Raw genomic sequence first — 20,543 nt, forward strand, 5'->3', positions numbered from 1 at the left:
TCTGTTTTTAACATTTATTAATCCAAAAATACATAAAATTCCACTTTCTACACTGGGTTCTCAGACTCTCAAGAAAGGAGGTAGCTGCCAGCCTTAAGTATCTGGTATAATACCTAAGTGCTCGTACTGATCTCAGGAAGGGGAAAGAAGAAGAAGCGAGGCTCAAACTAGGGAACCCCAAAATCAAGCCAAGGCTCTGCAGAGGCCCTGACATGGGGACCTGGCCCAGAGCACTTGGCTCTTTCTGCCAAGGGAAATGGGGGCACTCTGGGGCAATTTCCTCTGTACAACTAGGTCCCTGGGGTCGGGGAAGCCCCTGCCCTGCTCACGGTGTTATGGCTGAGTTCCTCCAGAGCCAGCAGACGAGAGCTGGCAGAGGATAGGCATGTCCAGAAGACAGTCCCCAAGCAAAACTGGCTTCCAGTTTCCGTCACCTTCCATCTGCAGGGAGAACCTGGAATGCGAGCCTCTCTCCCCTCTCCTGTTTGGCCCAAGTCCATTCCCAGGAGACGCAGACACAGGACCCTGCAGCCAGTCAGGTGCCCACTGGGGCCGTCACCTCCACATCAGCCCACACAGCCACCCAAGAAGCCTGTTTCAGTCACTGTCTGTGGCCTCATTGCATGCCAACTGGGTGCATGGGCCAGGGCCCAGGGCCAGCAGGAGGGGCCTGGACTACTGGCTGCAACTGCTGCTGAGACTGCCAGATGTGATGCAGCTCCTTGAACTGTTCCACCATGCGGTCTTTGAGGTCTGGGTTTGAGATCTGTAACCGGATGCTATCAGCTGACCAGGAAAGCTCCCCTGAGAACATCTCCAACAAGAGCCGAGCAGCTACAGGCACCACCTGGGAGCAGAGGAGAGGAGCCAGGACAGGGAGAATCTTGGCAGGGCTGTCAAATCCAGCTGTGCGTGAGGGCATCCACCAGGGGGCGGGGGGTGGAATGCATCCACCAGGAAGAAGGAGCACAAATGTCCACCTCATACAAAGGCTACTTACGTGTGGACAGCCCTTGGTCTTGCCTATCTCTGGCCGCCAAGTTTACACTGCCTGGAGACCCTGAGCCTCCACCGTGGGACAAGGGTTTGTCCCAGGATTACCCAATACTCAAGCCAAAGCAGGGTTGGGAGCGTTGGGAGATGGTGACATACCTGTACAGTGATGAGCTTCTTCTCTCGGGGTTTGCGGTCTGGCCACTCCTCCCCAAAGCAGAAGAAGATTTCGAATGGTGGTGGGGTGTTGGTCTGGCCCTTCTGGAACAGGATGAGCTCTGCAGCGAGACCAAGACGCTTAGTCAGAGGCTAGACCCATGCCCCTGGATGAGAGGAGGCCAGATGGAACACGGTGTGGGCCCTCACCATTGAGAAAATGCTCCAGGCTGAAGAGCTTGGTCTTGACCTCCCGCTGGATGGGGTTGGGCTGTGACGCATCCGCTGAGGCACAGGGCCCGCTCCAGAACACCTTGCATTGGCACAGGCGGATGGCGTACAGATCCTGGCCTTGCAGCTGGAGGATGAGCCCACGGTCCAGCACGTCCAGCAGCTGGTTGGTGTAGAAGCGCTGCTTGTCGCTGGGGATGTCCTCGGGGCTGGGGAAACGCACCTGCTCCAGGCTCACCGGCCCGAAGAGCTCCACCTGCTCCTGGGTGGCCTCCAGCTGGCTGTAGAAAAGCCGGCAGCCATGGGGGTTGCTGATGGTGAGAGCACGGGGTGGCCGCCCCCGGTACTGGAACTTGATCTCCAGGTCAGTCACTGTGGGGCAGAGGGGCAGGACCGCGCCGTCTGTGAGCCCCACGCCTCCCCATTCTACAGCCCCCTGACTTTCTCTGCCCAGGTGCTAGGTCGTGTGGTCAACTCTCCTACTTACTTCCCCCCACCCAAAAAGGGACTGGCATGGCGTCTTTGTTCTTCGTCATCCTCTATCCTCCTTGCAAACCAACCCCCGCCCCAGCACAGCTTTACCCTCCCCAGCCCACCCATGGGTCCTTACGAGGCAGCATGTGGGGGCTGATAAGCAGTTCAGGCAAGAGTTGTTCGCCTGCAGGAGGCAGGCCAGCAGCCAGCGGCCCAGGCGGCTGGCTCGGCAGGACCTCAGGGAGAAGCACCCTAAAGTCAGCGGTGTCGTCAGCGGCAGGGACCAGGAGTCTGGGGTCTGGAGCAGGGGGACCCACCACCACAGACGGCTGGAGAGTGGGGGGCCACTTGACATCCTCTTTGGGTAAAGAATAGGGTGCCATGGAGGAGCCGGGCTGCACTGCTTCTACAGGGGGGCGGGGAAGAGGGGGTGGACAGAGCTTTAATGCCGCTTCTAGGAACTGCTTCCCGGGCCCACCTACTCCCAGCCCTGGGCCTCCCCACCAGCCTCCCTTCATCCCCCTCCCAGGGATCTATGGTATCTGAGGCTTTTCCTTATACTAGGCCTCCAACCACTCCACCTCCCTGCCTCACCTGTGATGCTCAGGCTTGGTAACATCCTCTGGAGCTGAAGGGAAGACACAGGCAAAGGAGGCGGGAAGAGGCCAGAGAGAGAGAGAAGGGAGGACAGGTTATTACATTGATCTGATGCTAAAGCAATAACACATGAGAACCACAAGGCAATTCCCCCGGTTTCACCTTAGCCCAGGCCAGACTCTGCCTCCAGCCCCAGCTCTGCCATCCCAGGCAGGCCAGTGAGCTCTCAGTACCAAGGTTTCCACATCCACCTTCTGAACAGGTCTAGTGTGTACTAAGCCCCAACTGCTGTGAGGCTCAGTCAGGCAATGTGTGAGCAGGTTTTGTACCAACAAAGCCCCAGGGGGTTCAAGGTGGTGACTTTGTTTCTATCCTCAGAATCCCAGCATGCTCCAGAGAAATGGGGCTACTCGGTCCTAGAGCAGAGGAGAGCAGAAATGTTCCCAGCAGGCCCACCAAGTCAGGACGGGCGGACACGGGGAGAGGGGCCCTCACTCACCTCTTCCTCTTCTTCCTCCCCGTCTCCTGCACAAGTGCAATCCTCACTGGGCTGTGACTCTGCAGATGGAGGGAGAGAAAAGAAAGACAGGAAGGGAGTCAGTGGGGGAGGAGGAGGAAGGCCCCAGGGGCTCTGCATGGCAGCTCCTGCTGTGGCTTTTCCCCTGCCCAGAGCTGCCCAAACACAGTGAGGTGAAGGGCTGCACAGCCATCAGGAATCAGTAAGGACCTCCCCAACCCCATGGCACTCAGCTCCCTGGGCCAAGAGCCACACCCAGGAATGGCTGGCCGAGGAAGATGGCCTGGGGCTCTGGTCCATGCCAAGCCACTCTTGGCCCCACAAATGACCTATCCCAGACCACTCCTTGGGAGCCCTGGCTGTAATGACCTAGCAGCATGTGCCCAACCACTGCACCCTGGAGGGCCCTGGTTCTTCCTGCACAGCCTCCTAGGTGGCCCACACAGGGCCAGGAACGATACCTGCGGAAGCAGGGCCATTGGAGCAGACCTCGTAGATCTTATAGGGCTGAGGCGGCATGTCCCGGGGCCCATCATAGATGAGGCGGAAGTCACGGCTCTTGTTAAGAGCGCAGCGCAGGTTGGCCTTCCACTTGGCGGGATCAGCCTCGTCTACCCCCTCGGTGTACTTCCCCGTCTCCTTGGCCCAGGCCTGGGGCAGGAAGAGAAGACAGGCGACCACAGAGAACCTCAGCCCTCACCAAAGCCCAGCTCCTCCTGGCTGATGGGAGTCGCTGCTGTGTGGGGAGACTTTCAGCCACATACTGAGTGCCCCTCTGCCAGGTGGGAGATATGACACCAGTCCTTCCCAGCCCCTGGGGCTCCAACAAGCTACAGGAAATCCAGGTGCTTTGAAAGGCATTGCATTCACGGCTCCTGGAGGGTAAATAAGTACAATCTCTAAGGAGGCTGGCGCAACATGGTGGGTAAGAGCATGGGGTCTGGAGCAGGACTGGGTTTGAATCCAGAAACTGCCACCCACCAGCTGTGTGCCAGGGGCATGTCACTTTGTCTCTCTTTGCTTGGTCTCCCCATCATAGACCCCACCTCATAGGGTGGTCGTGAAGACTCAAGGGTCCATAAAGTTCTCAGAACTAATTGTGCCTGTTCTTAGGACAGGCTCCATATACTTCCATTTGACTTCTAGGAATTTATCCTACAGAAGCATCCCCACAAAATTCTGCACATACAAAGTCATTTATTGCAGCACTGTTTGTAAAAGCAAAAGACCCCAAGTAACCTAAGTGTCCATCAACAGGGGCTGGTTAAATTATGGCCAATCTGAAGAATGAGATAGGAGGCAGTAAGAAAAAAGGGGGAAGCGTTTGATATACAGGCATGATGTGGTCTTCAAGAAATATAAGGTGCAGGAGAGTATGCATACATCTGTCATTTTGTGAAAAGTGTTTGTAGAAGCACAAAAACCTCTCACGCAGGATAAACAAGAATCTGATAATACTAGTTGCTTCCAGGGAGAGGGTGGCTTGCTGGGGACTGGGGTAGGAGAGAGACTTTTTGCTGCAAACCATTTTATGCTTTTTAAATTTTGAGTTGTGTGACCATGTTAACTGTTCAAAAATAAGAAACAGATTTGAAAAGAATCTTGAAAAGGTAAGTATAAAGTACAAAGACTAATATCAAAGCTTTATAAAGTACAAAATATAATAGCCAAAGCTTTAAAAATAAGCATTCTCTTTGGCCCAGCAATGTTGAATGCTAGGAACTAACCCCAAAGAAAATCATTTAAGATGTGCAAAGGGTAAGAGTTCAGAGGCAGTACCTAGCAATGTGGTCTTTAACACTGATACACTAAAAGCAACCGGAAGTGTCAAAAACTGAGACGGGGTGAATAAACTGTGCTAAACTCCTCCCATGGAACCTTCAGCAGTCTCTAAAAGTGATGTGGCATATGTTGGAGAGAAAAGCTGGTTCTGATGTTGGGTGAAAAATGTGGGTTACAAAATAGCGTATCTAGCTTGATTCTACCTTTGCATCTCATATATACACATATGCAGAGAACTAAAAGTATAAGCAAAAAATAGGCAGAGTAGTTACAGGGGAATTCTGTTGTCTTCTTTTAGCATATGTGCACACCAAACAGGCACAGTGCATGTGTACTCACGTGGAATGAGAGTGAGACAAGAAAAAGGTAGAGGAAGAAAAGTGACAGGAAAAGCTCCTGGGGTTCCATCAGTCCCCACCTTGCTCTGGGATCAGGTTAGAAAAGGTATACACCCTGTGGTCATGCCTGCATCCCCTTAGTCCAGGCCTACGATCAGCTGCAGCAAGGCAGCTGGGTAAGTGGCCAGTTTGAGATTTGGGGCGCCCCCCCCCCCCAGGGAGGGGATGCCTCAGAGGTCCAGGCAATAGCCCATCCAAGGCTTACCTTGAAGATGGTGTTATCTCCGTCCTGGCTTGGGCCGTGCCGCGTGGCATGGCGCCAGGGGATGTAGAAGAATTTCCTTTCACCATTGACCCACTGAAGCCCTGGGTACTGGCAGCTGTTCACCTGGGCCACCAGCCAGGGCTTCAGCCTCACGCGGCGGGGCGGAGGGGGGGCCCCCGGGGCAGGCTGGTTCATGGCAAAGGAGTCTGCAGAAGAAAGCCAGAGGGGAGTATCAGCAGATTTGCAGCTCAAGGCTCCTTTGGCAGAGGGACATGGGGATACTCAGGGCACCCAGCTAGTGGCTTTCCCTTCCTCTCATCACCAGGGGCTGGAGCCTCTCCAGTGGGTCCAGGTGCTCAAAGCCAATTCCCTTTTCCTTCGGCTTCCTTGCCACTGGGCCCCTGCTGTGTTTGGGGGCAAAGGAAGGAGGGGGTTACAGCTGTAGTGAATGCTGTGGGTGCCCCACCCAGACTCCCTTTACCAGACAAAGCATCACTTCCCCAGCTGTCCTGAGGCTGGCACAACACAGAGTCACAGGGCCGCCCACTGCAAGACCTGCCTCGCTGCCTCCCTCCCCACAGGGCACAGCACATAGCTAATGCACAGTTGATACACAGGGACAAAAGGAGGGTCCCCTTGCTCTCAGTGAAGCAAACTGGGGCTATGGGTGCTCCAGAGCTTCCTGAGGGGTCAGGCTAAAGCCAGCCTCCAGCTGATTCCATATCCTTGCTTAGCTTTCTCCCTGCCCCACCCTGCTCCCTTCCCTCACTAGGAAATCTGGCCCAAGACTGAGGCAGATGTGTACACGGAGGCCGGTTTCCACACCCAGTCCTCAGAGCCTGCTTTCTTCCTGAGTCTCCCTCAGGGATCCTGAAAGAAACCTGGACACCCTGAGAGAAATCCTATCAGCCAACTCAGTCTACTTCCTGCCTCACCAGGACAGCGGCCACCAGACTTAGAGTCTATCCTTCTAAAGCCATCAACTTCCTAGACTCTGGTTCCTCCCCGACCATTCATTCATTCATTCATTCATTCATTCATTCATTCAGTAATTAGTAAGCACCTAACATTTGCCTGGACCCACGCGGCCCAGAGCTGCGGGAACTACAGAGGCGAAGACTAACAGCCGCCCATGGGGAGCCAATGCCACCTCTCCAGGCCAGTCCCTGCGTCCCTAGTCAGAGGCCAGCTGGCCACGTGGAACCCTTGCCTCCTCCCCTCCACCTGCCAGCTGCTCTCCAGACACAGGACCTGAAACTTCTCTTCACTGTCTTGAGTCCCCTCCTGCCCAGTTCCACCCCGGGTGGTTTCTCTCCTGCCCTTGCCCTTAACCAATGAGCCCAGAATCAGAGGCAAGAAGGGCTGCGCCATCATAAAGCCACCCCTCCCGAGGCTGAGAGGTGAATCTGTCACTCAGCAAGTAAAGAACAAAGGGCTGAGCAGGATGAGAAAGCAGGCTGCCTCTATCCTAGGCTCTAGTTTCTGAGCACAGTGAGTAGATGGGTGTGCATGCGTGTGTAAGAGGGCACACACTTCCCCAGGACAAGGCTCCTCCCCCTCCTTGGTACCTCCATTCCCTCAGAAGACCCTCCACAAGTAAGAAAAGGGGGTGGTGGCGAAGAGGGTGGCATAGGGATGGGTAGGCATGCTGCCTGGAACAAGCGCAACATACAGACAGGTGCCAACACTTGCCCTTGTGGGGTGGGCATGGCAGGACTCACCCCACTCTCCAGGGAACCACGGGTGGTCCTGAACTCTTCTCGCAGAGATGAGTGATTTGGGGCTCTTACTCTACCTTGCTCTGCCTTACCATTTTGTTTACCTTCCAGGTGGGAGCACAACCTCCTCCAGGGCAGGACTGTCTCTGGCTCTTTCCTTCCACAAACCCCCCAACCCAGAACCCTGCCATTTGTTGGACCAAAGAAGGATTTAAGAAACACCAGCCAACTGATATACCCCAGATGCCAGGAGCATTCTGTCCTCCAGCTGCCTCACCCCACCAGCTCTGCTCTCTCCAGCATCATCCTCTGACTCAGAGAGTGAGACCAGATCCAAGAGGAAGGATGCGAAGCTTCTAATGCAGGTGAGGGTCCAAGGTGGGCAGGCCTGTCAGGGAAGGAATGGCTGAAGAAATGGGGTATCTGGGTGGTGAAGTGAGCACTGAGTGGGATGGGGATGAGAGCTATCTTTAATCTTTGAGGTGCTCCTGTGTACAAAAGGAATCGGGTTTGAGTCAACACCACAACACCTTCCACTGAGGCAGACTAGAACCAGGTTGGAGAACTTTCTAACAGCTAAAACCATCCAACCGAGGCCGGGCTGCTGCCCTGGTGGGCTTCCTGGCCTGCCTGAGTGGGAGGTTGACTCCTCTCTCTTGTTCCAGGTCTGCTTTGGCCTTGCAGCACTGAGCCTCAGTTTCCCCTGAAATTCCTTGCCCAGTAACTTTTTGGGTTGTGGCTGCTAAGTGCCACCTCCTGCTAAGAGGTCTCCATTTGCAGGCCTCTCCTCAGAGCAGTGTCCAGCTCCAGGCTGGGCCAAGGAGGGTGGGAAAGCTTCTAGCCCTGCCCCCAAGCCTCAGAAGATGGGGTATCTCAGTTCCCCTTTCTTCACCACCCTCCACCCAGCCCTAGGGGAAATGAAAGTGGCCAGAGAGGACAACTCAGAAACCTGACTCACTGTGAGCTGGGGGAGGGAAGAGACATGGAGAAAAAATTCTCATTTGCGTCCCCCAGACCAAATTATCAATCTCTCACCCCGTAGCCCATCCCCCAATCCCTAAGTCTGCTGATGGCCGTTGGACATTTAGTGTGGTTCATAGCATTGGGTAGCCTCTCCCCAAAGGCCTTGGTTTTAGAATAGAGGGGCGAGCGTCACCCGTAGCAGGCAATTCCAGCTAAGTGAATAAAGGTAGACAGAGGAAAGCTCTGTTGACACAGAAGGAAGGCCCACTTTCCTGATGACCCACGCACACATAGTTGGGCCTGCAGCTGTGTCAGGGGTGGTGCAGTGGGAGACCAGAAAGGCCTACTCCTCTGCCCAGGGCAAGGAGGAAGTCGGGTGAGTCCCACTGCCAGGCCCGGCCCAGCACTGATGTTCAATACACAGGTTTTGCAATGATAATTCTGGCCTCACGTCACTAAGGTACAGACCCTTCAAGCGGCCTCGGCAGGGCCGAGAGAGGGTCTGCCCAGCACACACAGAACATCCTTCAGCCTCAGGGGGTCTGCCTGCAGCCAAGTGCACCAGGACCAGGGTCAGCATCGGCTTCCCAAGGTGGCTTCCTCTTGCCTGAGGTGGGTTGAGATCTGCTTCAGACCATCCTAATGCCTTTGTGCCCCATCCCTACTTTCCCTCCAGATGGAAGCAGTTGTCCAGATTTCCAAGGGACACCAGAAGCAATAGGGCAGCTCTCAGAAAGTCTCTTTTACATCCCCTGCCCCCCCACACACAAAAACACACACACTGCTGGGAAGAGGACTTGACTTTCCATCAGAGGACAGGGCTGGCCAGGGGTCTGCGTTGACAGCTGAATGGGTCTGCCTTCTCAGCGGTGAAATTTCTGTACCCTCAGACCTAGCTTCCTGAATCTGAGCTCTGGAAAGTGGGAAAAACCAGTGCCTGCATCCACTTCCAGGAAATGCCAAAAGAGGTGTGGGCTGCTGAGGACTTGAGTGGGCCTCCATAAGTGAAGCATCTAGCAGGGCAGCCAGGAGTCCCTCTGGGGTCGGGGAGGCCCCACAATTCATGCCAGGCCCTGAAGTCCCAGGAGCCAGCGACCCGAGGAGCCTAGAACTCCGGGCACCAAGGACCCCTAGGGCAGGAAGCACCGCAGCCCCTGGTTGTGGGCAGAGTAGCAAGCGCTTTGCAATCTCCCGACTTTGATTCACATTGTCTCCGCAAACCCCACGCCAAGCTCAGAGAGAAAGCGGGGGTTCCTGCACCAGCAAGACCCTAAGTCCCGCCCCCTCCAGGTGAGTCGATCGCACCCTAAGACAAGCGGAGGCTTAGGCAGCAGATGCGGCAGGAAGAAGTCTCTCTCGGCCTCCTCCCAGGGGCACGGTGGGGGAAGGCCAAGGAGCAGGGGGAAACCCCAAAGTCGGGCCTTAAAGTAAGAAAAGGTGATTTCCCAATGCCTCCCTAGACTTGCTGGGAGCCCCAGCGCCCCGGGCCAATAGCTCAGGGGAGGCCGCGGACTCTGCCTCTGACACGGCTGCCACCTCCAGAGGGCCTCAAGCTTCCTCCATCGGCCCCGCCCGCGTCCTTACTGCTCCTGGTCACTTATCCCCTGTCTGGACGCGCGGGAGTCCAGGCCAGACCCTGCGCTGGAACTCCCGGCAGGTTCCGCCCAGGGCATACTGCCCCTGGAGCAACCGGGGAGCGCGGGCTCAGGGTCTGCCTCTCCGCCCGCTCCTCCGGCGGGTGGCGCCCCCGCCCCTTCCCAGCCCTGCTGTGCCCAGAGTGGCGGCGAGGTCAGGAAAGTCCCCCAATCCCTTCCGCGATACCTGGGGGCACCCGCTCCAGCCCCTCTGGGGTCACGGCCACACTAGTCTCTTTTCCTCCGCTTTGAGATTCTTAATTGTTTCGTTTTTAAGTTTGAAGGAAGGACGTAAAGAAACGAGTGCAAGAAATACTGTGCGCTGCGATTCCTCTCCTCTGCTAGGAGGGTCAGCGCCTCCCTTTCTCCGCGACGAGTCAAAAGACGGCGCCTCTACCTGACACCATCTTCCTACACAGTCGCTGCCCGAATTCCGGCCATTGGCCTGGGAGAATGAACTCTTTAAACCTCATCCTCTTACCCAAAAGGGTGAGGGGTGCCCCGGGGAGCACAGAAAGGAAGAATCGGGACTCGCCCCTCCCTGGCCCAAGCCACCCTTCTGCCAGGTGCCTGGGCGCTCCCCATCCTAGGTGACGCGAGACGCAGGGAGAGAATTGCGCCCCTCTGGGCTCCCCGGGGCCTGCGGGGCAAAGGCTGCCGGTGCGGGACACCCTATGGTGATCAGGGCGTAGGAGACACCCCGGAGGCCGCCAGACCCGCGGGGCGCGCCCTGCACTGGGTTCCCACCCGAGCTCCCGCGCCAAGCGAGCTGGACGCCGATCCCTCCCCCGTGCCCGCCCGGCTCCAGTCTCCTCCCCGCAGCTGGCAGGTGCCGGGCTGGCGCAGAGAGGAGCGCGCGGCCACCGGGACCTACCTGTCAGCGGTGCGCCGGCGTGGCTGCGCCCGGGAGCACGGGCCGGGCGGCGGGGCCGACTGCGCTGTCCCGGAGCTGCGCCTCCCACCCGCCGTCCTGGCACTTCCGCATCGCCCGCCCCCGCCCTTGGGCCGCGGCCGCCAAGCCTTGGTGCGCGGGCAGCGCCCCGCCCTCCCTCACAGAGCCACCCTGGGGCCCCCGCACTGACCCGGAGACCGCGGGCCGCGGCTCAGCTTCGGGCCAGGCCGGACCCACTGCATCCCCGGGCCTCCGGAGAGACCCGAGGGAGCGCAGTGGCCTGGACCGACGACTGGGCTCCTTCGGCAACTGGAACCGCAAAATAGTCATTCGACAACCCCACCCCTCCCTGCCGCAGTGCTCAGTTGGGCCCTGGAGCTTTCCCGCGCCCTCCGGGAGCTCAAGATCCGTGCAGACACAGGCAACCAACCAAGCCATGTAAGAGAGCGCGATGGGACAACAGCGAGATGGCCCCCGCCCTCGCCCCACCCGCCCGCTCCCCCTCAGAGGGTCATCCCAGCCCCCAACCCCGAGCCGCTGGCTCCCGGGCCCGGACACCCCCCCCTAGACGTGCCCGCAGTGGCTAGACGTGGCTCCTCAGGCTGCTCTGCCTCTTTCTAATTCTCGACCACCATACCTGCCCGCCCAGCTCCTCCGCCCTGGTCGCCGTGGGAGCCCCTCAGGGTCAGCATCATAATCACCTGTCGCGCCTCTTCACTCACCGCTCCCTTGACCATCCATCAGCCATTCTTCGGTGCCATAAATGGGCGTCGCTCGCCGGCCTCAACCTTCACACTATCTGTTCCTGCTCATGGAACATTCTTCGCTTCAAACTGTGTTTCAGCATCACCTCCTCTGGAAAGCTTCCCCTCCCGAGCTCCCGAGCTCTTCCTCGCCGGTTTCACTGGTGGTTTTAATGTCTGATTCCCACTGGAATCAGCTTATTCAGGGACCACTCCCGTTTTCTACAGTAATTTTCAATAAAAATATTTTAAAATAAAGAGCATTTCCAAGTTAACCGACTAAATTTTAGACAGCAACTAAAATATGTAAGTTCTAGAAGGCACTATTTGCCCCTTAAAGTTTAGAGCCTGTGTTTTTAACAAATACGGTTATTAGTCAGTTGATGAATCAGAACTTTGACCTTCTCCTCCCCTCTCCTTCCCTCTAGGAAAACCTGAGTTCGTTTTTACCTGTGTCATCACTCATCGTGTTGTCTGTTTTCTTCTCTTCTGCTTCTCTCTCCCTCTCCCCTACTCCTTGTAGCCCTAATATAAAATGGAAATATAATCATACATCAGTATTTTATTATTTGTATTATAGCTGCTGAGTATTTCACTATTTCGTATTTTTTAAATTTGAAGTGTGGATGGGGAAAATGTAGCTAAGTAGATTGTTTTGTTGTATTTCTTTCTTTAAAAATCAAACTGCTATTTAATTGAAAGTGGTCTCCCACGAAATGAGAACCTTTTTCACTGGAGGGCCAGTCATGCTTAATAGAAAATATTATTTATTGGAAAGAAAATATAGCTGGAGCAACAGTCAGGAAGAGCCTTCTTTTATTGTCAAATGCTCCCCATACAGTTTGAAAGATCATGAGACTAGGATTCTGAAGTCTGCCCCACACCTGTCCCCCTTGTTCAGGTGAGATCCCCGCCTTTCGAAGGCCCTGAACTTCAACACGAACCCTATAGGGGCTGTGTGCAGAGGAAGCAGCACCACACTTGAGCTTGCATCCATCCAACTCTCTTACGTTCAAGCTAAGTCCCCTTAAGTAGGTCCTGTGATTCTCATACCCTGTCTGTAAAGGGCAGATGATATTACTGAGCACAGCTCTGGTGTGAGGCTCCAGGGATGGGGGTGATTCAGGGGCTCCGCTCTGCTCAGGACCTGCTTTGTCCAGACCAGGGGAACCCGAGCCAAGAACCACTCTGGGTAAGAGACAGGACATAGGGAGGAAGGGGCAGGGGCAGAGAGCATCACTCAGGCTCTTCCAAAATGGAAGGGTCCCCTTGCCTGCTGATGCTGTCTTAGGGTGAGGCACAAGCAAAGGGGAAGTTAGGCTACACTGACCCCCATGCAGTCACTCCCAGTTCCCCCCAGGGCACATGGGTAACATGGGGATGTGGCCTTCACAGCCCCAGGAGCCTCCAGAGAGATGTGTGTCTAGGCCCCTTACTCCCAACGGGATGGCCCCTGCCTCCACTTCCCCTGGCTAAGGCTTCAGATTGAGGGTGTGGTTAGAGGCCTGATTCGGTAGAAGCTAGGGAGAGTGTGTGTGTGTGTGTGTGTGTGCAAGCTGTGTCACCAAAGGGAACTGAAAGAAGCCCAGTATGAGTGGCGGGAGAGAAGACTGAGGTCCAAGGGGCAGCTGAACCTCCCACCCAACTCTGAACCTGCCCCCTTCAATACAGGCCTGTGCAGAGGACAGCTACCTTTGCCTGAAACCTACCCTCCAGGAGATATACTCCCTCCGGCCCCAGCTCTCGGGGTTCCCCAGTCTGCCCTGTTCCTCAGATACCCCCCCATTTCTGGGAACTTGTTGGCTGGACCCAGTGCTGAGTCACATTCTGGCTTCACCACTCAGACATTGAGCAAACCACAGACACTCTCAGAACCCCCATTTCCCACCTGTTAAGTGAGAATGATAACCTTACTTTCACAGGTTTCCAGTGAGGCCTAAATTCGACAAATGCTCAGTGAACACCTCTACGTGCCAGGGTAAAGTGGCAAACAAAAAGTCCATTTTGTCTAAATCCCCTGTCCTCTTAGAGCTTCCATTCTGTGGAGTGAGGTAGACAGCAAATGCTTCAGTAACAAAATTGGGGCTTGTGAGTTGTTGTGCAGGCCGAGCAGAGATGCGACGTTATCTGGCATAGGTTTACTTTGGCCACTCTGGCTCCTGTAAAGTGCACACCATTTCTGACACACACAAGTGTAGCTTTATTATTATCAATGCCACAGCTGGGGCTTCCTCCCCTTTTCTGACTAACTGCCGCCTCCTCAGAGCTTTCTGGGGTGTGACCTGGAAGTCCCTCACTTGACCAGCACTGTCAGATGCTCTCTAGATCTCATGTCCCCACCTCTCCCAATGAGCGCCTCTTTCTCCGTTTCCAGGGCCTGAGGCCTAGGAAGCTGCACAGACGCCTCTTCCTTTCCAGGCCCGGGGCCCCTGGTCCTTTGGCCCTATTAATAAATACTACTTTCCTCTTCCTTCCTGGTCAGTACCTTTCCTCTCCCTGATCCCCTGCAACCTGGCTCCCACCCCTTTTCTGTTTTTCGTTTTGTTTTGTTTTATAGTTACATACTTATCAACAATTACTTTCTTTAATTTTTTTTTTTTAAATTGTGGAATATTGGGGAACAGTGTGCTTTTCCAGGACCCATCAGCTCCAAGCCAAGTCGTTGTTTTCAATCTAGTTGTGGAGGGCGCAGCTGACTGGCCCACGTGGGAATCAAACCGGCGACCTTTGTGTTGTGATCACTGCGCTCTAACCAACGAAGCCAACCGGCCACCCTCCTACCCCTTTTCCATAGATTCTGCTCTGGACCCTGGATCCACAGCTCCTGCGGATCCTGAAACCCTCAGGAACTGCTCAGAAACTCCAGTCTCTGGGTCTCTTTCTCACTTAAACTCTCAGATCCTGGGGTTTCATTGTTGCCTGGGCTTCTCACCATCCCCTTTAAGTAACTGTGGTGGAGACTTCATGTTGCCCTGGGATTCCACTCCTAGCTCAGTGCAGTGCCTTAGCGTCTTCCCCGCACTCCTGGCCACCTCTCCCCTTCCCTACCTCTCACTGCAATAGTCATCGGTCCTTATTCTGATTCTTCTGCCACTCACGTCCTCCATCTAGACGTCTTCGTTACCCCCCTGCCTCCACCAGCTGCACTTGAGATGATTCAAGCGCTCCTAAAATCTGCTTAGCTCAGAGTTTCACTAAAGCCACTTCCCACCACTGGGCTCTATCACGGAAGGGCTCTGGGCCTCCATCCTTCCTGCCTGTCTGGAGGACTGGATGTAGCCCACGAGGCACCTGGACAAGGAGGAAAAGAAAGAGGAGGCAGTCTGACCTGGAAACACAGGGGCTCCTGCAGTCAGAATGGCTGAGCCCCTGCTATGTAGGGACAGAGGCCACCCCGGCCCCGCAGGACCCTGCTGTGGACCTTGGTGTCCTGTCATATCCCATGCAGACCTAGTTGAAGCCCAGAGACCATAGGTATCGCCGCCAGGGAGTGGGGTCCCACCCAGGTGCCCTCCATCCCCTCCATCACTGATATGGGGTGCAGAAGGCCACAGGCTCCAGGCTGCTTATTAGCCCCCTCCATCTTACACCCCTGTAGCTTAGAACTAGGGCTCAGGATCCTCCCTAGGACAGTACAATCGTCCCTCTGCGGTGGGAAAGGGGGGAACTCAGTTCTGTCCAGGATGTCAGGGTCAGCCCAAGGGCATGGGGGCTCTCCTCATCTCACATCTGGATCTCAGGACGGTAGGATCTCAGTATGACAGAGCCACCCTGGATGGGAGGGGACTCTGGGTGGCTCTGGCTCTCTGGAGGAAGCTGGCCTGGAGTAGCTGAGGCGTGAGGTCATAGGAGGAGGCCAAGGGGGCATGAAATTTTTCCCTCATGGCTTCTCAACACTTCACTGCGGGGGTGATGATGGCTCAGCTGCCCCTCTCCGGCCTCCTAAGGATTGGGCTGGGTGGGGGTCATGGGTTGAGCATTCCATGTCTGTGGTGGAGGGAGGCGTGGGATCTCTTGGGGGCTGGTAGCCAAACAGAGCTGCGGGAACATGTGTGGCCCGTCACTTTACTTTCCATCTCTGTGCATCTTTCAGTCTGAAGTGATTCTCTTGTAGGCAGCATAGATAAGTGTTTTGTTTTCTTATCCATTTAGGCCTCCTATGTCTTTTGAGTGGAGCATTTAATCCATTTACATTGAAAGTAATTGTTGATAGATATGTAGCTATTGACATTTTATTATTCATACTTTTTTTTTTAAAGATTTTATTGGGGAACGGGAACAGGACTTTATTGGGGAACAGTGTGTACTTCCAGGACTTTTTCCAAGTCAAGTTGTTGTCCTTTCAATCTTAGTTGTGGAGGGTACCATTCAGCTCTAGGTCCAGTTGCCATTGTTAGTTGCAGGGGGTGCAGCCCACCATCCCTTGTGGGACTCGAGGAATTGAACTGGAACCTTGTGGTTGAGAGCGCACTGGCCCATGTGAGAATCTAACCAGCAGGCTTGTCTTTAGGAGCACGGAGCTCCAACTGCCTGAGCCACCAGGCCGGCCCCCTATTATTCATACTTTTGATCTTTCTTTCTTTCCATCTTAAGGAAGTCCCTCTAAAATTCCTTGTAATACTGGTTTAGTGGTGATGAACTCCTTTAGCTTTTTCTTGTCTGAGAAGCTCTTAATCTGTCCTTCGATTGTAAATGATAGCCATGCTGTTTAGAGTAATCTTGGTTATAGGTCCTTGCTTTTCACCATGTTAAGTATTTTGTGCCAATCCCTTCTGGCCTGCAAAGTTTCTGTTGAGAAATCATCTGACATTCTTATGGGAGCTCCCTTATAAGTTACTAGCTGTCTTTCTCTTGCTGTTTTTAGGATTCTTTCTTTGTCTTTAACCTTTCCCATTCTAATTATAATGTGTCTTGGTGTGGGCCTGTTTGGGTTCACCATGTTTGGGACTCTTTGCACTTCCTGGACTTGTATGTCTATTTCCTTCACCAGGTTAGGAAAGTTTTCAGTCATTATCTCTTCAAATATGTTCTCAATCCCTTGCTTTCTCTCTTCTCCTTCTCCTCCCTATGATTCGTGTGTTGTTAGGCTTGATGTTGTCCCAGAGGTCTCTTAAACTAGCCTCATTTTTTTTTTTTTTTTATTCTTTTTCTTTTTGCTATTCAGTTTGGGTGTTTTCTACTACCTTGTCTTCCAAAATCACTGATTCAAGTCTCTTCTTCTAGTCTGCTGGTGATTCCTTCTAGTGCATTCTTCATTTCAGGTATGGGATTCCTCCCTTCTGACTGGTTCTTTTATATGGTTTCTGTGTCCTTTTTTATGCTTGCTATCTCTTTGTTCTCACTAAGTTCCTTAGTATCCTTATAACCATTGTTTTGAACTCTGTCTCTGGCAAATTCCTTGCCTCCATTTCATTTAGTTCTTTTTCTGGAATTTTCTCCTGTTCTTTCATTTAGGATGTATTTCTTTGTTTTCTCATTTTGGCTGCCTCTCTGTGTTTGTTTCTATGTATTAGGTAGATCTGTTATGTCTACCATTCTTGGCCAGGTGGCCTTATATAGTAGGTGCCCTGTGAGGCCCTGGCACAGTCTCCCAGGTTATTTCCTTCAGTTTCTCCAGGAGTGTCCCTTGTGTGGTTTGTGTGTGTCCTCCTGTTCTATTTGAGCCTTGATTGCTATTGGAATGTCAGCAGGTGGGATTGGCCCTCAGGCTGATTGGCTGTGGGGTTTGGCCACATCCACAGCTTACAATCTGCTGTGCCAGGGTGGGGGACTTATCCCATTGAGTGGGGTTCACCCTAGCAAACTCTGGTGCCTGTTGAGACCACCTTTTGTGTGTGCCGCTTGTGGGGCTAATTGGGTGATGCTCTCCTGTGGTCTGAGCCAACCCCCAAGTATGTTGGTTTTGGAGCCTCTTTGGAGGGGCTCTGGTATGGACTCAGGTCGCCCATTCCTTGTGACTGGTCAGGGACTACCTGGTAGAAGCAACAAAACCATCTGTGGTTGTTCACTCCCTGTGCTACCCTGGACGTGCATGGAAGAGGCCACGCTATGAACTGAGGAAGGCTGCCACCAGTACCCGACCTGGAGTAGCTCCACAAAATGCCAGGACATCCCAAGGCCTGCTGCCACCTGCTGGCTACCTTAAGATTTAGCCACCAATAAAGCTTCATGCAGTATACACAAGTTGGGTTAGGTGGAGAGTCACTAGAGTGGGAAGAGTTGTGATCAACAGGTTGTAGACTCTGGTTTGGTGCCAGTGCTGAGCCTGGAGCTACTTAGCAAAAGTCTCAGAGCACACCAAGGCCAGTCGCCACCTGCCTGGGGCCCATGGACTCTGATAGTTTTCTAAGAAAGAGTGCATGAAGGTGAGACTAGCTGCTCCCAGAGAAAGTGCCTCCAGCATTAGGGGAGTTGGATGGGGCAGGGTCTGAGTAAGTCAGCAGGGCGGAGCTCCAGAGCTCACCAGACCAATCAGATTCAGATTTGGCCATAAGTGTAGGGGGCGGGCTCAACACATTAAAGATGGCGGCTGCCTGCCTGGCTACACAGGAGAAGGATCTCACACAGGGAAAATGCCAACTCTCCCCCAGCTCCAGCCTCAAAGCCACATACCTCAGTCTGCTCCCTGTGTGCTTCTGATGCCCCCGAATCACCATCCCTCCACTCGAGCCCAAGGTGAGTGCCTGTGAGCAAGTGAATCTGTGCATGGGCCTTTTAAGAGAACGTTTGGGTTTCCCACAGCCTTGCATTTCACCCAGTCAGTTGGAATCCCCACTGTTTTTCACAGCCAGATGTTGTGGGGGCTCTTCTTTCTAGCACCAGTACTCTGGGCTGGGGAGGCCGTTATGGGGCTGGGGTCTCTCACTCCTCCTGGGGAAACATCTGTGGCTGAGATATCCCTACTAGTTCTCAACCAACACACGGAGGTTTGGAGCCAGCCCATTTCACATCTCTGCTCCTCCTACTGGCCTGACATGGCTTCTTCTTTTTACCCTTAGTTATAAAACTTCTGTTCAGGGAGACTTTAGATGGTTCTCCATGTTGATGGTTCTATAATTTAGTGGTAATTTTAATGTGTTCACAGAAAGAAGCAGGCACAGTGTTTATCTACTCCGCCATCTTGGATCTGTTTGAACCTCAGTGTTTTGAAGCTCTCCAAGCCAAGAGCCATCTGAAACCCTGATGCCCACCCAAGACCCCATGCTGGGCAGACTGGGCCATGTGGGTACTGGTGGGCATGTGGGATTCAGGGGTCTCTGCTGATCTGTGCCAGTCTGAGGACTAGGTCTTCCTGTTTCTCTCAGCCTATCCTCTTCTCTGTCTCTCTCCTGGGATACGCTGTTTCTCGAAAATAAGACCTAGCCAGATAATCAGCTCTACTGCGTCTTTTGGATCAGAAATTAATATTAGACTCGGTATTATATTATTATATTATACTATACTATACTATACTATACTATACTATACTATACTATATTATATTATAAAAACCCAGTCTTATATTATAGTAAAATAAGACCAAGTCTTATATTAATTTTTGCTCCAAAAGACACATTAGAGATGATTGTCTGTCTAGGTCTTATTTTCGGGGAAACACTGTAGCACTTCCAAAGCTGCAAAGCTGACATGGCCTGACAGCTTGTCCAGGGGCCATCATGGGGGTGGAGGTTGGGTGAGACAGGAAGAAGAAAGGGATACCTGCTCAGGCAGGAAAGAGCTTACAGGGGCTTCTTCACTGGCTCCCAACTCACTGAGAAGGCTTTGCTTTGCAGTAATAGGTCACAGGAGTTCCCAAAAGGACTGGGCAAGGGGACAGGGAACCCAGGGGCACTGGGTCCCACCTGGAACTCAGCTGTCTAGAGAGCAAGTGTGCTCAATCCTGTGTTGTCACTGCAGTTTGAGGGCACGGGGGTCAAGAAAGAGCGCATAGGGCAGTGGGCCCCTTGGAGAGAAACAGCCCATCCCAAGCTGAGGAGAAGAGCCAGGAGTGCTCACTGCCAGGCTGCAGCTCAAGGCTGAGAGGCCACGCTGGTTAAGGCCCTATTGGATATGGATGTGTTGTTCTGGAGGGGGCAAGCTACATGCTGAGCTGACCAGAGGCGCAAGTACAACCAGATAATGCTAATGTGGCTTCAATATACACTAGACACCACTGAGCACTTTTCACATGTTATTGTGTTTAATTGCCGCAATCAGCCACTACTGTGTTTCCCTGAAAGTGAGACCTAGCCAGACCATTAGCTCTAATGCATCTTTTGGAGCAAAAATTAATATAAGATCCAGTTTTATTTCACTATAAGACTGGGTCTTATATAATATAATATAAGACCGGGTTAATATAATATAATATAATATAATATAATATAATATAATATAATATAAATACCGGGTCTTATATTAATTTTTACTCCAAAAGACGCATTAGAACTGATGGTCCGGCTAGGACTTATTTTCAGGGAAACACAGTATGAAGTCGGCATTATATTAGTATCTCCATTTACAAAGAAGCAAGCTAAGTAACTTGCTAACCTCTTGAACTTGAACAAGTTAGTCAGCATACGTCTTTGTATTAGTATTATCTTTGGTGTTCCTTAGCTTATAAAAGTATCACCGTGATCTCTGCCTTCGTCTTCACATAGGGCTTTCCCTTTGTCATACCCTGTGTCCAAATTTCCTCTTTTTATAAGGACATCAGTCATATTGGATTAGGGCCCACCCTAATGACTTAACCCTAACTCATTACATCTGCAATGACCCTATTTCCAAATAAGATCACATTTTGAGGTATTAGAGGTTAGGACTTCAACATACACATTTGGGGGGACACAATAAAACCCATAACAGTATTTAACATGTAACCTACTCTGCACCAAACATTGGGGTCACATTTGATTCTCACAACAACTGTGCAAGGCAGAAATATCTATTATCTTCCTTTTATACATGAAGATACTAAAGTTCAGAAAGGTTAGGCACACAGCAAACTAGTAAAATGAGGCCCTGGTATTTGAATCAGACTAAACCATGAGTGACATGTGATGATTTGAGAGTCTGACAGACCTGGGGTCAGGTCCTAGCTGTATGACCTTGGGTAAGGCGTTCAGCCTTTCTGAGTCTCGGGTCCTAATTTATAAATACTGGGGTTAGTACTGTACTGTCAGCAGCATAGAGCTGCTGTTCAGTGGAGAGGGTGGGATCTAGCCCCAGGCCTGGCCTGCAGGAGAAGTGATAATAATAGAA

At 53.0% G+C, this 20,543-nt stretch overlaps 1 protein-coding gene across 2 annotated transcripts; it reads right to left on the reverse strand.

The window, feature by feature from the left end:
* Positions 1-10,851, reverse strand: IRF5 (interferon regulatory factor 5). 2 transcript variants are annotated; one of them, XM_019751562.3, is made up of 9 exons: positions 10,543-10,692; positions 5,354-5,559; positions 3,430-3,619; positions 2,951-3,009; positions 2,449-2,482; positions 1,991-2,260; positions 1,360-1,752; positions 1,153-1,271; positions 1-847 (listed from the first exon to the last, which is right to left on the reverse strand). In XM_019751562.3, exons 2-9 carry the CDS (start codon positions 5,546-5,548, stop codon positions 617-619), a joined length of 1,491 nt encoding a protein of 496 aa, XP_019607121.1. In that variant the 5' UTR covers positions 5,549-5,559; positions 10,543-10,692; the 3' UTR covers positions 1-616. The 2 variants fall into 2 exon arrangements, with proteins under 2 accessions (XP_019607121.1, XP_088656049.1); XM_088799923.1 differs by lacking the exon at positions 10,543-10,692 and adding an exon at positions 10,751-10,851 and having other exon boundaries at positions 482-847.
* Between the last annotated feature and the right edge of the window lie 9,692 nt (positions 10,852-20,543).

Source organism: Rhinolophus sinicus, chromosome 8, assembly GCF_057876585.1.
Source record: "Rhinolophus sinicus isolate RSI-liver-muscle chromosome 8, RSI-T2T, whole genome shotgun sequence".
Taxonomy (NCBI): Eukaryota; Metazoa; Chordata; class Mammalia; order Chiroptera; family Rhinolophidae; genus Rhinolophus; species Rhinolophus sinicus.

What these genes read in the sequence shown, in the direction of transcription:
- IRF5 (XM_088799923.1), bottom strand. Translation starts at nt 10,802, where the DNA reads ATGCAGTGGGTCCGGCCTGGCCCGAAGCTGAGCCGCGGCCCGCGGTCT. An exon ending in CAGCCCCCACATGCTGCCTC is followed by an intron (nt 1,753 to 1,990) that starts GTAAGGACCCAT and finishes TCTGCCCCACAG; the next exon opens with TGACTGACCTGGAGATCAAG. An exon ending in CCTGGAGCATTTTCTCAATG is followed by an intron (nt 1,272 to 1,359) that starts GTGAGGGCCCAC and finishes GTCTCGCTGCAG; the next exon opens with AGCTCATCCTGTTCCAGAAG.